General features: G+C 44.7%; 2 protein-coding genes across 4 annotated transcripts; both read left to right on the top strand.

The window, feature by feature from the left end:
* Positions 1–561: 561 nt before the first annotated feature.
* Positions 562–13051, top strand: septin5a (septin 5a). 3 transcript variants are annotated; one of them, XM_053871971.1, is made up of 12 exons: positions 562–809; positions 910–923; positions 8218–8308; positions 8639–8725; positions 9159–9282; positions 9408–9542; positions 9975–10092; positions 10170–10271; positions 10720–10816; positions 10893–11028; positions 11096–11198; positions 11525–12260. In XM_053871971.1, exons 1-12 carry the CDS (start codon positions 764–766, stop codon positions 11588–11590), a joined length of 1119 nt encoding a protein of 372 aa, XP_053727946.1. In that variant the 5' UTR covers positions 562–763; the 3' UTR covers positions 11591–12260. The 3 variants fall into 3 exon arrangements, with proteins under 3 accessions (XP_053727946.1, XP_053727944.1, XP_053727945.1); XM_053871969.1 differs by lacking the exons at positions 562–809; positions 910–923 and adding an exon at positions 6275–6518 and having other exon boundaries at positions 11525–12261; XM_053871970.1 differs by lacking the exons at positions 562–809; positions 910–923; positions 11525–12260 and adding exons at positions 6278–6518; positions 12289–13051.
* A 387-nt stretch (positions 13052–13438) lies between these two features.
* Positions 13439–15180, top strand: gp1bb (glycoprotein Ib platelet subunit beta). Its single transcript, XM_053871973.1, has 2 exons — positions 13439–13566; positions 14250–15180. Exon 2 carries the CDS (start codon positions 14274–14276, stop codon positions 14892–14894), a length of 621 nt encoding a protein of 206 aa, XP_053727948.1. The 5' UTR covers positions 13439–13566; positions 14250–14273; the 3' UTR covers positions 14895–15180.
* The last annotated feature ends 672 nt before the right edge of the window (positions 15181–15852 follow it).

The raw sequence follows: 15852 nt of genomic DNA, 5'->3' as shown, positions 1-15852 counted from the left end.
TCAATGTTCATGGCATTGTTGACTCATCCTCCACTCTCAGGACCAGCAGTCGAAGGCCGATGTCCGCCTGCAGGACTGTGGAGCCAACCCCAGCGCCTGGAGTAGCTCCAATGTTGAAAATGACTATCAAGTCTGTGTGTAATAAAATGCTGTGGTGAAGATGGTGTACATATCACTGTTGTGTCGGAATACGTGTTTTTTTTATTTACATCTAGACGTGATCATATCAAACTTGTAAGAATCAAAGAGCTAGGTGAAGAAAGTGCCATATATAAACAGGTCCAATATGTGGACATAACGTCATTTCTTTGTGTCGCTATATGTCAGCAGATTTGTTTATGTTCCTCCTGGTGCTTGAAGGCTGAAACCCGACGACAGGTGCGAGAATTGGCGTCCAACAAAGTCATCTGACATTGATTTATCACCTCTGATTGACTGAGGTAATAAAGTCCGATCAGTTAGGGTGAATAAAACAAGGAAGTAGCGATGATTGAAATCGTTTTGAGTCACTATTTCAATACTTCACGTAATTTCAGTAGCCAGCGTGACTTCTGTCATCTGTAGCTCCAAGCGCTTTCTGTGTCGCGATTGGCTGTTTTCTAGAGCGAGGATCTGGTTCAACGCTCTTATTGGCTGCGTTTTGCGTAAATAGGCGGGGCTTATCCGACAGCTCTGCCGCTCCCTCGCTCGCTCGCTGTCCGGGGCTGGAGACCAGGCGACGGGCCGCTTCCAGGAGCCGCTTCGCTAAGTGTCGGCGGTAAACATGACGACCAACATCAGGTACAAAAGCCGGATTCCTGTGAAAACCGGTGAGTGGCGTTTGAGCAATCTCTTCACGCTTTTGTCCTGGCGAATAATCCGTGTTTCTTGTTCCTCCATCCTGCACCTGCTCCCATCACTGGTGAACAGAGGACAGCACGGAGGTAGGAAACGCTCATTCACTTCACGATTTTCGGCATCTGGTTGAGTGGTTATGTTTGCGTGTAGTGGAAGCAGCCAGGCCGTCACATGCTGAACAGACTGACTGGAGGAGGGAGGTTCATTTTTAGATGTGTACGTAGAGCAGCAGGCCAGGAGGAGAGTGGTCGCCATGGTACCCAACATCCATCCTCTTCTGCTTCATATCGCAGTATTATTTGGTGATAGTCATCTGCTAGTAGCTGCTGCTGCTTATTTATATGAGGCTCATATGAGCCTGCAGGGGAGCCTGCACCCCCACTGACCCTCCTGCCTCCCTCAGCTGTCCTCCTCCCCCACAGTGTAGCAACATCCTCCACATGTGCAGAAGCTGATGGTAGTGTGTGGTGAGTCCATCAGCAGCCTGGTGACTCAAGTGTGCTTGAGGCTCCTCCAGTTTGACAGATGGCTGGAAAATAGATCAGAATAATTTTGGTGATCCTAGGGAGGAAATGAGGTCATGGCTTGGTAATGGACTGGAAAAAGCATGGTCAGCAGACCACGGATAATCATGATGGAGATGTGTCTGTTTTTATTATACCTAATGAAACCTGTGATAAAAATGTATGTAAAACTATAGATACCGTACATTGGAAGTGGGGATGCAATAGGGCAAATGTACAGCAGTAAAGTCAAACGATACAGAATTATTTTAAGTGTGAAGTCATTTGAGAAAGTTGAAAGCACTATTGTACCCTCTAAATGTCCTAACACAGTTTAAAACATGCTGTTGAATGACTGTTGAAATGTACAGAATGAGTTACATTGCTACTGTGGTGTTTTAGGCCAACGCGAGCATGACACTTCTAAATACCAGGCTCTTGTGCACCATTTCATGTTGGGTGCAGATGATTTGTGACAGTGCTGTTTGTGTAGCATTGTGTCCCGGTACTTGATACACTTACATAATGAGTCACATGACTGCACGAGCAGCGAAACCCTGGGCTTCTCCAGTGCCGGTGCCATTTCCTATCCTCATGTCCTGCTGAACTTCAGCCTGGTCACCGCTGGCTGCTTTAAGCCGCTCACACTGATTCCCTTTGTCCCATGATCACTGACATGACTAGATCAGTGAGTTGTAGTTTCAACATCGACCGTGTTGGGTTTCTTCTCTTGCCTGGTACTGCTCTCTCTCCCACTCCCGCCCCTTGGACTGACCTGCTGGGCTCGGAGCTGCAGATGTTATTGAAAAAAAACAAGTCTCAACCCTCCATTTCTTCACTATATTCCATTGTTGCGTGCAGTTACCAGGCAACACTCGTCTTTTTTTTAAAGTGAGTGGACGAGGTTTTCTGACCGCTGATCCTCCTCGTTGTTTTGGTTCCGTGGGCGAACGTTCACCCACGTGTGTTCTGCGTCAGCCTGTCATTTATGCTAGGCTTGGTTTCTCTACGCACCTGTTCGCTGATGATGTCATGATTTGTACTCAGTCAAGAGGAGGAGGAGAGGAGCCTGAGTGGTGGAAGTTTGAGCTGGAGAGCTGGGATCTCAGTTAACTCTCATAAACAGAGATCAAGGCAGGTTAAGAGGAGGCTGTGACTCAGACACCCTGGACACATGGAGGTAGCTAGTTATGAATAGGTCATGATCACACGTGGGTGTTTTTACTTATTGATATCTGTGACTCACTCCCATGTGTGAGAACAGTTGCCTGTCTTCTGTCACCCTCTCACCACCACAGATGGACCCTCACCAGTGTGCCTCAGCTGCTCAACAGGCACCGGCTCGTCCCCGGACGATGACTGGGGTCTTCTGCCCTCCTTGGCTTTTCTGTGTTTTCTTGTTCTGATGTCATTGTGTTCCCAAGTCTTAAGAAGGTTTTGCAGATCAAATTTTAGTGTTTGACCTTCAGCACGATGTGTTGTTGATAGAGAGTGAGCGACTTGTCTGGAAAATGGAGTCCAGAATGTTGTCACGTAGCTGCTGCACCTACATTCTGGCTGGGGAACCTCCTGTGATTTTTGGTCAAGGAAACAGTTGTTCTGTTGATGCATCTTATATTCATAGAGGGTGAAGAAGTGATGGTGAGTAACTGATAACTGCTGATTCATGCTCCACTCTGCCCTGGTCAGCCATGATCTAATGCTGCAGGTTCATGGTGTCTCTGCATGTGCTGGTTTAAAGCTCTGGACTAGAGTTTGGTTTGGGTTTAGATTAGCATGGATTTGGTTGTGTGTGTGTTCATGGCAGTGACACTGGCTTCCGGGGTCTCGTTGGGAGCCTTTCCTTCAAGGTCATGGCTCAGAACAAATGAGAGGAAGGCAATGAGTGCTGCCCGCTGATGCCGTGACCGATCTGTCCGGCTCTCACGCTGACTTTGGATGCTGAAGTCGGTTTTCAGTATTGAGTCAAGCACAGCAGGACATGTCCATGTTTGTGAGATGTTTGTGCTGAAAGACTGCTCACAGGAAGAAAAGCCTTGGACTGGCATCATGAAGAGAGCACTTCCTGTTTGCTATACACTCAATTGAAACAAGTATGAGCAGAAATGTGAGGAGCTAAATTGGTGGAAGGAAAGTAGTAACAGGAAATGCACCAAAGAGAAGTGTAGAAATTACTCCTGGTGACTCTTTTGAGAGAGAGAGAGAGAGAGACCTAGTGAAGAGATTAGGAATAATAGATGATCCTTTTTCTGTTATTATTGTTATTGTCAGATGCCATTACTTCTTATAGGTCCTTGTGTATTTGGAAACTGCTGCATTTCATAACTCCTTAGGGCCATTTTAGAATCAACTATGAAAACACATCAAAAGTGTATTTCATTTCCCATGTGACCAATCTTCACCATCTTCTTCTCACACCTGTCATCCATCAACTTCATTGGTTGTTTTCCTCCTCCGCCATCTGAACATTCTTGGTCCAACACGGTCTCTCCTCTTCACATCCAACCAATCCGACCTCCCAAACTACTGATTTGGGGCCACTGAGCCAAAGCCCTCCCTGTGAATGCCCTGAAACCACGTGAGCTATCCCTCTGATATACAGCAGCCAGGCCAGTCAACGGTTTCTGTAGTCTCACTGGAGCACAGACTGTGCCCGGTTAGTAGGCATAATCTATCATAGCGTTCAGCCATAACCTTAACCTCACCTGGATGTTCGCTGCATTTTGAAACCTTGAACGTTAACCTTGATGTTGAAACCAGGATTGGAGTGTAACTACCTTGTGAAATGGGTACGCCCATTTGTAGCTGCAGTTGGATGATATTGGTCCCAGTGACAGGCAGAAACACAAGTTGGAAATAAATCCTGACTGCAATTTGCATAAGCAAACGTCTAAACTTAATATAGTCATAACTTAACAATTTATTTCAGAGTTAATCTAAGAGCACTCCTCTATGTGTCTGTGTCCTGATGTTACGGGGGTGATCACACTGCTGTGATTCATGATGATCATATAGATTAAGTACTTTTTTCTTAAATTAAACTGCACTCACTTACACACCTTTCTGTCTGCTTTGCGCCTCACAGCAACTCGGCTTTAAGTATTTATGACCTTGAACCAGGGGCCCTCTTTTTCAGTTTGAGGGCTCCACTGAAAGAAGGCGGAGCCCCAGTCCTCAGCCCAGTTTGCTGTAATGTACCCGCTTTTTGTTTCTGTTGTCAAACATTCATTTTGTTTTCACTCCTCTGGAAAGTCTTCACTTCCTTGTTTCCTCACTGATGGTGTCATCATCATCATCATCTGTATCCATTTCACTTTTTTGAACTTGGTCGTGTGTTAGTAAGTGAAAGAGAGAGAGACAGCTGGTCTTAAAGAAAGACAGGGCGGGGGGTGGGGTTCAGGTTTAGTCACTGGGCTATTGTTATATTAGGACATCTGCTCTGTTGACACCCCCCACCCCACCCTCCACACACACACACACACACTCCTCAAACACAGTGCTCTCCATCTTCAGAAGCGAATCTGCTCCTATTGTAAGAAGAAAAAAAGCTCTTATGAGCCAAGCAGAGCATTCCACTGCCAAAATTAATCTTTCACGATAACAGTACTGATTTAAATAATGAAGCAATGTTTTCAACACTGTCATTTAAACCAAAAACTACAACTATCATCATGAGCGTTTTAAATATATTCTTAGTGTAACAAAAATATTCTCACAAATGTACAATTGCATTTTCAGTACACTTGTTGATTTTTCAAAAACAAAGTTATTTGTGATATCAAATTAGAAACAAAACAGTCATGCGATGGGGTCTTTTGTCTCCCTCTCGTGGTCCGGGGTGGAACTGTAACATCTGTACGTGGCATCACATCTGGGTGTGTCTGGTCTGCCCACATCATATATGAGTTAAACACACCCATCTGGAAGCAGTTGTTTCGACCTCTTCCTGAAGCCTTCCTCATCACCTCCACACACTGCCGCAGAAACCAGAGCCGGTCACGTGATCTTTATTTACGTTTCAGTCTAGACATTTTGGACGGCTTATAAACCTAAAGAAACAGTTCCACAATTGTCAAGTGACGGGAGAATACTGAACAAGTTTGGTCTAATTTCATAGCCAAGTGGTTTATGAACTGTATGGCTGTCAATATCTTATATTGTTCATAAATATGAAGAAATAAATACAAGCTTTAATTACAAACTTTAAATAATTGTATGGGCGATAGGGGTGGATAAAGGAGGTGGAATTTTCTGCAATGAAAAGCTGGTATAATAAAGTGTACGCATACGCATATATATTAATTGCAGAGAACGCAACAATGTAAAATATGTTCATAACATGCGGTTAGAATGATAAATGATATACCATTAGTAAGCAGTATATTAACACATTGCAAATCACACACTGTCACAAATGTGCTGTATATGTCCACTTTATGCGACATGAAAGTCAAAATATTGTTCTCTCTAAAGCCAATTTAACATAAAAATAAATATTTGACCCAATCACAATAAACATTAATGTATAGTGTATTGATTGGTTCAATAATATATATATATATATATATATATATATATATATATATATATATATATATATATATATATATATATATATATATATATATATATATCATATAAATATATATCAGTATATATACATATATAACGATATCACGCTCCGCTTAACACTTAATGTATCAGACAATCTGATCTCAGGTCTGAACTTGCAGACGTGTGTCATGTCCGAACAGGTTCTCTTTTTGTTTTGCATCTCTTCCTGTTGAGGTCGACAAAGTTTCTGTAACATTCTCTCTGTTATTCCTCTGCTGGAGGGGGAGGGACGGCAGAGTCAATGAAACCTTTCTCTTCTTTCAGCCCCTTCCATCCCTCCCTCGTTTCCTCCCTCAAATTGCCACTTTTCTCTCCCTCTCTTTCTGTGCTTCCTCGCGCTTGCTGAGAATTCCTGTCTACCTGTCTGGGCAGAGAGAGCCGCTAGGCAGAGGCAGCAGAGGGGATTAGAGCAGGAGGACGGAGTGCGTGAAAGCAGGAGGGAGGCCGACAGATTCAGTGGACAGAGCAGTTGTGTGTTTGTGGTTGAGGATGGATGCCATCATGCTGCAGGAGAAACTGGTGGAGCGACTGCTGTGCCCACGGGTCAGGACTGCCAGGCAGAAGGTAAAAGCTGGGATTCCGAGAGTGGAAAAAAAACACTGCATGAAGTTTTGAGGTCCTCGTCTGGAGGTGTTTTGTTATTAAGCAGCCTTTTGATCCGGATATTTGAAAGTCACTTCAACTGTTGTTCAATTGAAAAGTAAATATGAGCAAAAGTCTGAACACAAATCCTGCTTTCAGGATCGTCCCCCTGTGTTATCCTTTGCAGCCATCATGGTTCCATGTTTGGGCTTTCTGGAATGTTCTGAAGGATCAGAGAAGTTATGAAATAGATCTTACTTCTTTATTTATAGTACATACCTACTTGTCACAGAATAATTTATTGACACTTCTTTACTGAAAAGCGGAGGGAGTGATGGACACAGATGAAGGAAGGTGAAGGAGAGAGTGCAGGCAAGGTGGAACAGGTGGAGAGGACTGAGACATGACTTCCCTGATGGGAAATGAGCAAAGAAGAACAGCTTCTAGTATAGATATATGGTTAAGATACAACATTGAATAATTTGTTGGAACAAATATGTTCAATAGAAACAAAAATACTAAGTGAGGTATCAACAGTAAAATAAAAAAAACAACTCACCGGCCAGACAAAATTCATACTGAATAAAATCAGACTGCATAATACTGCACTATAACGCGGTGAGCTCCTCTGTCCCATTTTCCAGATCAATTACTAACAGCAAAACCTGAGCACCATAATTTGCTGAGACTGTTTTCTTATGCTATACGTCCTTGTTGGCCCAACCCGCTCTATTTTTAGCCAGTTTGGACTTGAATTTAAACTTTGGGCCTCAGTGTGGCTGAATGAGCGACTCAGACTAACTTGTTTCTTTTTTTCGCTCATTGCCTGTGGTCTCTGTGTGTATGTGTGTGTGTGTGTTTTGTCTCCCTTAGGCGCCAGGCGGAAATGCCTATGACAAGTTATGACAACATGTTAGGATGCTGAGGGTGTTTGTTTGGTCTTATTGGTCTTTTGGTTGAGTCAATGTTGCTGCTGTTTGAGTGTCTCTGCGTGTGTCCTGCAGCTTACAGACCTGCAGTGTGTGTTCGTATCGCCTCATGTCTGTGTGTACAGAGGCAGAGGGTAAAGACGACGTACCAGCCTCGGCAGTGAAGAACCACAGAGGGAGAAGCTGGGATTCTGCGGTTGTGTGTGTGTGAGAAAGATTTTGTGGAAACTATGAGACGCTGCTTTTTCTCAAACGTTCGCTCCAAAGTCCAGCTTGTGTTTTTCCAGACTGAGCATCAGATGTGGGTTCTTTTATTGAGGCTGAATGTCATTTGGTTGGAGAAGGAATGCAGTCGGTCAAGTTGAATAGAGCAGAATCATGTGACCTGACGAGGAAGTTTTTGATATCGAGACCTACTGGAACGTCGTGACATTGACATTAAGCACATACATTCACAGGCCACGTGTGATTTTCCAATCAGAGCTTGTGTGTTCTGCGATGCTCATTGGTGTCTTGGTGTCTTAGTGACCCTGCGTCCCTGGCAAGCTGGGATAGGTTCAGTTCAGTTGTAAGAGAGCCAGGACTCCTGCATGGCCATAGCCACAATGTCTCTTTATGATGCAGCGGGTGCTTGAGTGAGAGAAGCAGGGGACACCCTGGAAAGGTCACCACTCCATCACAGGGAACGCAAAGACAGACAACCATGCACAACACATTAAACAATTTACGGGTCATTCTCTTCTGTGTTTCAGGAGAAACAGTATGTTGGCTTCGCAACTCTGCCCAACCAGGTGCACCGGAAGTCTGTGAAGAAGGGCTTCGACTTCACACTGATGGTGGCAGGTCAGTGACAGCAGCAGGCAGACAGGTCGGCAGGGAAGGACATTCAGTCTGGAGCAAGATAACGTCGTGTAGAAAAATGAAATACATTAATCGAGCGAGGGAGGGAGAGCTTTCACCGGCCTGCCTGATTTCATTTGTGCCACTCGCTTGTCAGATTGGCTTCATGTGAAGCCTCTGCATGGGCTCATGTGGTACCACTTGCCTGTTTTAGATCCGAGTGTCTCCCTTATTAATCCTCTGTTCATGTGTTTTGTTCCTCATCTCCTGGATTTATACCAACAATGATGCCAATCCTCGCAGACTCATTGCTGTTTTGTGTTTGGCCCTCAGGAGAGTCTGGCATGGGCAAATCCACCCTGGTCAACAGCTTGTTCCTCACAGACCTGTACAAAGACAGGAAGTTACTGAACGCAGAGGGTGAGTGATGTCATCATGTGCATCTGTTGAAACAAATTCCTTCTCCCTGTTTGCGTTGCAAACACGCACCAGTCCTATTGAAGTGAGATATTTCAATCTATAAAGCTGATTTATTATGGCTAAAGTGGAATGGACATTGCGGTAGCGAGGCTTCTCAGATGTTCTGCCTTTGCGTTTTCATTGATCCCCAAAATGATGACAAAAGCCACACCGACGCTGTTCTACATTTTCTGATCTGACCTACTTTCAGCTTCCATCCTGCAGCGGTAAATTATCACTACAGCAAATAAGCATGCAGATTAAAATAGCTCCCAACAGAAATGCAGTCCGGTTCAGAGATGGCTCTGGCTGCTCTGTGTCATGCTTCATGTCTGTCTTAGTTCAACTAGGAACTATTTTAATAATGACATTCTGGGATTTTTATCTCTTCCAGAGCGGATCAACCAAACAGTGGAGATCATCAAACACACTGTCGACATCGAGGAGAAGGGCGTGAAACTCAAGCTGACCATCGTGGACACGCCGGGATACGGAGACGCCGTCAACAACAACGAGTGGTGAGCCGGAAAACTTGCTTGATTGAGCTTTCAGCCTCACTGTGTCTGAAGAAGACGCTCACGTGCTAACACGTGTGTGTGTGTGTGTGTGTGTGTGTGTGTGTGTGTGTGTGTGTGTGTCGCAGCTGGAAGCCCATCACCGACTACATAGATCAGCAGTTTGAGCAGTACTTTAGAGATGAGAGCGGACTGAACAGAAAGAACATCCAGGACAATCGTGTTCACTGCTGCCTCTACTTCATCCCACCCTTCGGTCACGGGTAAACACACACCCCCACACGAGGTAGACTCTAGTGTAGGTGAACATAAAGTACCCATTATACAGAGCAATGATCATGATACACACACATCAGTGAACCACACTCACAAAGTTAACAAAGCCTAGTTACAAGAATCCACACACATGCACAACACACACATTCAAAGTGAGCAGATAATGGAACCCTCACGCACAACAATGAGCTTTTCATGCATACACACAAAGGCAACACCAACACACAGTGGCACACTGAGAGACACACTTAGATAAAGTCAATAATAAACACACAAAGGGATAAATACGTTCACACTTTACTAAGAAACTGAAAGGGATAGTATCTATGCATGAATGGTGCTCTCTCATATGACAACACAACATGTACAGTAAAAGGCCATCTTGTGCGTTTTGCATGTGACTGTGTTTGTTCGCGCAGGCTGCGGCCAGTGGACGTGGAGTTCATGAGAGCTCTTCACGAGAAGGTCAACATCATTCCACTCATCGCCAAAGCAGACTGTCTCACTCCCAATGAGATCAAGAAGCTGAAAGACCGAGTGAGTCCCACCGCTGCCGCGCCACACAGCGTGTCTGACTGCGTCTCCCTAAACATGTCTCTGATGGATCCGTGCAGATACGAGAGGAAATCGACAAGTTTGGGATCAAAGTTTACCAGTTCCCTGAGTGTGACTCCGACGAGGATGAAGAGTTTAAACAGCTGGACAAGGAACTGAAGGTTGGAAATGTCTGGTCTTCATAAATGTTTGCAGTGACGCAGCACAGCCAAAACAGTTTCAATCGAACATTAAAATAATATTTACTTTTATTCCATTTTAACCTGCTGGTCCTCCCTGAAGTCGAGAAGAAGTGCAGAGTGTAAAGCAGGCTTGTGTCTCTGAAAATGAGAATGAATTTATTTTTATTTATTGAAATGCCATTTTACTTTCGTGTGTTGTTGATGTGTCTCATTTTTTGTTCTACAGAAGCGATGGCCTAACAATATAATTGATCAACTTTAAACTGGGACCTCATGAAACTGATAACAATCTGCCGCAAATCTTATCCCAACAAGTTTTTCTTGCAGCTCAGCGTTGGTTCTTCATGGGAAAGAAATGTTGCATGCGGGCTGATGCTCTGTCAGCTCTCTCTGGATACAATTGGTTTATCAGTGTGTGCTTCTGCAGGAGTGCACTCCGTTTGCTGTGATTGGCAGCAACACTGTCGTGGAAGCTCGGGGTCAGCGGGTCAGAGGGCGACTGTACCCCTGGGGGATCGTAGAAGGTGTGTTGTGAGACTTTGTTTTCAAGCAAAACCCTTATGTGAAGCTCTAAAATAAGCGCATGATTGAACCTTGTAGTGGAAAACCAGTCCCACTGTGACTTTGTGAAACTGAGGAACATGCTGATTCGCTCGCACATGCACGACCTGAAAGATGTGACCTGCGACGTCCACTACGAGAACTACAGAGCCCAGTGTATCCAGGAGATGACTAGGTAACAGAGGCTCGGGTCTGAGAGTCAAATGTGTTCCAACAAGTTTGACTCCTCCTGGTTTCTCCAGTAAACTGGCTCAGGACAATCGCATGGAGAGTCCCATTCCCATTCTGCCGCTGTCCACTCCAGACGCAGACACCGAAAAGCTTATCAAGAAGAAAGATGAGGAGGTAAGTAGAGCATTCTCCGCTTCATAAACCTTGTTTTTATTCACGTTTAGCTATTAGATTTATACTATATAAGGACCTAAAATGATTTTCACTTTTTATGCTGGGAGTTGACCACATTTGCAGATGTGTTTACATTAATAAAGCCCATCTAATCCAATCTATCACGATCGGATGCTATAAAACCAGGAGCACACGTTTAGTTCTCCGTCACGCCATACGAGGGCAATGTAGCATCAGAGTCAAGTTGTCTCTTCCACAGGCGCTCATTGTGAGAACAGTTTTTAATCACAAGTCCTGCAGTGTTTCAGAGCTGTTTGTTTTGTCAGTGTGCAGCAGGACTGAGAGGGACTCCAGGTGATAGACAGGCTTGGCTCAACAGGCGCTTGAGATGAGCCTACAAAGACAGGGACGCTGTAGTGGAAAGTGAGGGAGTATAAGCACAGGTGAGGGTTAAGAGTCGACAAAGCCTCAAGGAACAATGGTTTTGCAGCATCTCTTATATCTCAGACAAATCTTTCCTCTCATAACCTGGTGAACTACTTACCGCCAGTCTGCCTTTCCTGTCCCCACTCGCCGGCTGGTGCGGTGTGTGTGTGTGTGTGTGTGTGTGTGTGTGTGTTCCCAACTGTGTGTCCCAAACTATAGGCCACCGTTAGGGTTTCCTTAAGCACCTCTGTCTTGGATAGAGTGCTTGGTCATTCATGAGAGACTCAGAGAAAACTGAAGAGATATTTCTTCAAAAAGAACAACTTGGTTTTAGCAACTTTTTTGTGGAATGAACCCCAAGTAAAAAGTTATTTTTGTTTGGACTCATGCAGTTACAGAATGAATGATGATATCCACACTCTGGCTGGGGAATATCCGCTTCAGTCAGAGCTAGCTGAAGTGTGCAGCGACAGCAATGTCTTATGACCGGCCGCAGATGAGCGAGAAAGTATGAGAACCAGTAAAGTGTGTTTCAATTTTGTTTGAAACCGGGCAACTGTCTTTTAAACTACAAATGCAACACTGTGTTTGGAACTACACATGTGGCCCTGACAATCCTGTTCAAACAAAAGCACCAATGACTGAGTGTTGTCCTCATCTGCAGCTGAAGAGGATGCAGGAAATGCTCAACAAGATGCAGCAGCAGATGCATGACAAGGAGCAGTGACATTCCAACCACCATCCCTGCTGCCTGTCCTCTGCAGGACAGCGCCTCCTGCTGGATGGGGACATCATGTGTTACGTGGCTGTAAATGGATCTTCCGTTTGGTGCTTTGTATAGTTGGATGGTTTGTTTTCATCTCCTCTCATCCTCTCTCTGCTGTGGTCTACCAGTCTTAACGAAAATAATATAAATGCCTAATTTAAACTCCATCTCTGTGTCTAATTTATGATTCACATAACTTTTGTTATGTATTAAGTCATGTACTTGTACGAGTGGTTTTGTATGGCAGTTGCCGGTGATGATTATAATTTCCTTTTTATTTGCGTGAATGAGTGTTTTTCTTTTTTCATGTATTGTCCGTCATCTATCCGTCCACAAGCTTTGTATGTTTGTTTTTATATTGATTATCAGTGTCCACCCTGCGTTTTCTATCTGCTGTCCGAGCCGGTAATGCACTTAAATGTGAACAGGAGGGCATGTGTGAGCATGATGCGCTCAACGCTTTGGGCCTTTTTACTGCTTTATATTAACAATGTGCTGGAATTAAAAAAAATGCATCTTGGCTTTTGTTGCCCCATGTGATGAACTGTTCCAGAGCCTCCTGGAAAAAGTGAGCCGTGAACTCTGCCAGTGAAGATTTGACTGAAGAGAAAGTCAATTTTCTGTCTGGTTATGTCCAATAAACGTTTGTGATTCTTCAAAGCGAGTTGCCCAGTGCGTGTTGTGGTGAGCTTCATGCGCTTCTACGCTCATGCTGACGTTATCTGCTGACTCATGCGTTTATCTCCAGTGGCCAGTCTTCCACACATGACTCGTCAGTGTCGTTCAGTTGTTCAGTTCAACTGAAGATAAGACATTTTCCACATTTTCATGAGGCAGAAAATGTAGTGATAAACATGAGAGGACATGTGGTGAAGCAATACAGTAGATGCGAAAACAGAGGGACATGAGTGTCCTAGAATTAAAGTACACCCATTACCCACAGTGTTTTGAGTTTTTATACTCGCATTGCTGTATACTGTGAAGTCTTGCCTGAAAAAAATGACACAAGAAATAGTTGATGAGTCGGGAAGTTGGAACTGAGCGGAGAAATGACTTCCACCGAGTATGTTGTGTTTTGGGTCCCTCCTCTTTATCACTCTGTGCCAGCTGACAGATGCAAACACGACACAGTAGAGGGTGACTAGGAAGAGCGGCGGATCACAGAGCACTCTCAAGGTAAAAGAAGCCCTGACAAACATAATTTTTTATCAAATGAACTTCACTTCTTATAGGATTTTTTTTTTAAATAACCTCATGTTAGTACTTATGTACAATATAACAACATTCAATATCTTGTTGATGTATTATGTGTGCGAATCAATTCTACAGTATGCTTGAATGATAGAGCAGGTTTATAGAGAGTTTGGAAAAACGTTTTTGGACACCCGTAAAGTTTGACACATAGGATCAAGAAAAAAATTTGTTTCCTGTTTACAAGAAGAACTAATGGAACTAAATTCTTGACAGTTTCAATATGATAGTTCCCAACATTGACAGTATCAAAGTCAACAGATAATGTGTTCAAAACTAAATAAATGGTCACACCATCAAATGTTATTCAGTTACATTTGCACACAGTAGAACGCCAAAACTCTTTACCATCACCGTAACGTACTCAGGCAATGTTATGTGAAGAATGTGTTATATTATTCATATGATGCAATAATTGCTGTAATTATACAGCAATAAACATGTTATGACCCGTTTTTGCACATCATGAATCTCATCATATATGTATATGTATAATTGCCTGCACCAGCTCACTACTGTATAATACATTGCTCCAACAATATTTACTTGAATATCTTCAGGGTGTACTTTTCTACAAGACTTAAGTGAACTGATTGTTTCTGCTTCAGTCGATCCTTCAGTGGTTGTGGAGGATGAAGCTGCTGTTGTTGCTGTGTCATCTCCTCATCATCAGCGGTCAAACGTCATCCACATGCCCCCACCACTGCTCCTGTCACGGTGGTCTGGTGGACTGCAGCCACCGCAGCCTGTCCTCCTCATCTCTCCCCACTAGCTTCCCCTCAGGAACCAAGCAGCTCCGTCTCCACAAGAACCAGCTGAGCACGCTCCCGAATGGTTTCCTGGACCACCTGCCAGACCTCCAGTCGGTCACGCTGCATGACAACCCCTGGGTGTGCGACTGTGGGGTCCTCTACCTGCGGGCGTGGCTGCGCCGTCACCCACCCACTCACACATCCCACGTGGCTGTCAACTGCAGCTCCCCTGCCAGTCTGAGAGGACGGCTGGTGGTCTACCTGACAGAGGAGGAGGTCCTGAGTTCCTGTCACTACTGGTACTGCGACCTGGCTCTGGCCTCCCAGGTCAGCCTGTTGCTGTTCGCGCTGTTGCAGGGGGCGCTGCTGGTCGCTGTCATCATCTTCCTGAGGAGGTTTGAGCGGATGAGCAAGGAGGCGAGGAGGACCAGAGAGGAAAGCCTGACTGCAGGGGAGGGCCACGGTGAGAACGAGTACTCGGCTCTGAAGGACAGCATCTGATGAAGAACAAGATCTTTTCTCACATGATTTTAATTCCGTGCCAACTGTGCCTGTTCTGCATCATACTGAAAGTATTGATTAACAGCTTTCATGTCAGTTGCGTCTGTTTTCTATAGAATGTCTTTCTAATTTAATTTTAGTTTTTGAAGTAGTACGTACAGTACGTAAGTTTGAAGTTAAGAGATGAAAACATGTATGATATAATGTTGTGCTACCACTGTAATACTTCATATACATGTTGGATTAAAAAGAATCATCAAACGAGAGACATGATATTAAACTGCCTGTTGTGCCAGAAGATGGTTGTCGCTGTTTCTGCCTTTCAACACTGGACTCCCTCGTCATTGGTGACCAGCAACAGGACCATCAACAGCCATTTGTGGCTGCAGTCACAATGTTTCAATGCCCAATTACTACTAGCCTTTTCCAAATCTGGGCTACAGCTAGTTCCCCAGGGAGATTTCTGGGCTTTCCCCGCCCCTCGTGGATGGATGTTGGTGCTGCAATTGAATTGGTTTGTTTTTAGTAGTGAGGAGGTGGTGGTGTTCCTCCAGAGTCTCCTGAGCAGCAGCCATGGTTGTGCCTCCAGGTGTAGTGTCTTTTTGTGAGGCTTGTGCCACAGCCAGACAGTGTTGCTAACTTGGCAATGCTTTTTTTTGGTCCCAGTTTTTGTGAAAATCACATCCTGCTGCCTTCTTCAGCAAGCACTAGGTTCTGCCGCGGGCCACTCCCCCATCCCAGCACTCAGTGGCCAGTGGCCAGTCCTCAAGAGTCATCTGGACTCTTACTTTGGAGCACCCGTACTCTTCGCTGAGGCGGTTCGAAGACCTCTTTGCGGTTGAGGCTGATTTTAGACAGCGTGGAATCACATTGCTCCATCCTCTTCTAAGTTATATTTGGAGCTCGATTCAGCTCGCCCACCCCTCCACAGCAGCCGTGTGCCATACGCATGGCCACA

Source organism: Synchiropus splendidus, chromosome 7 (assembly GCF_027744825.2).
Source record: "Synchiropus splendidus isolate RoL2022-P1 chromosome 7, RoL_Sspl_1.0, whole genome shotgun sequence".
Classification (NCBI taxonomy): Eukaryota; Metazoa; Chordata; class Actinopteri; order Syngnathiformes; family Callionymidae; genus Synchiropus; species Synchiropus splendidus.
Note: the sequence above shows the minus strand (reverse complement) of the source record. Positions and strands in the feature narration are given on the sequence as shown.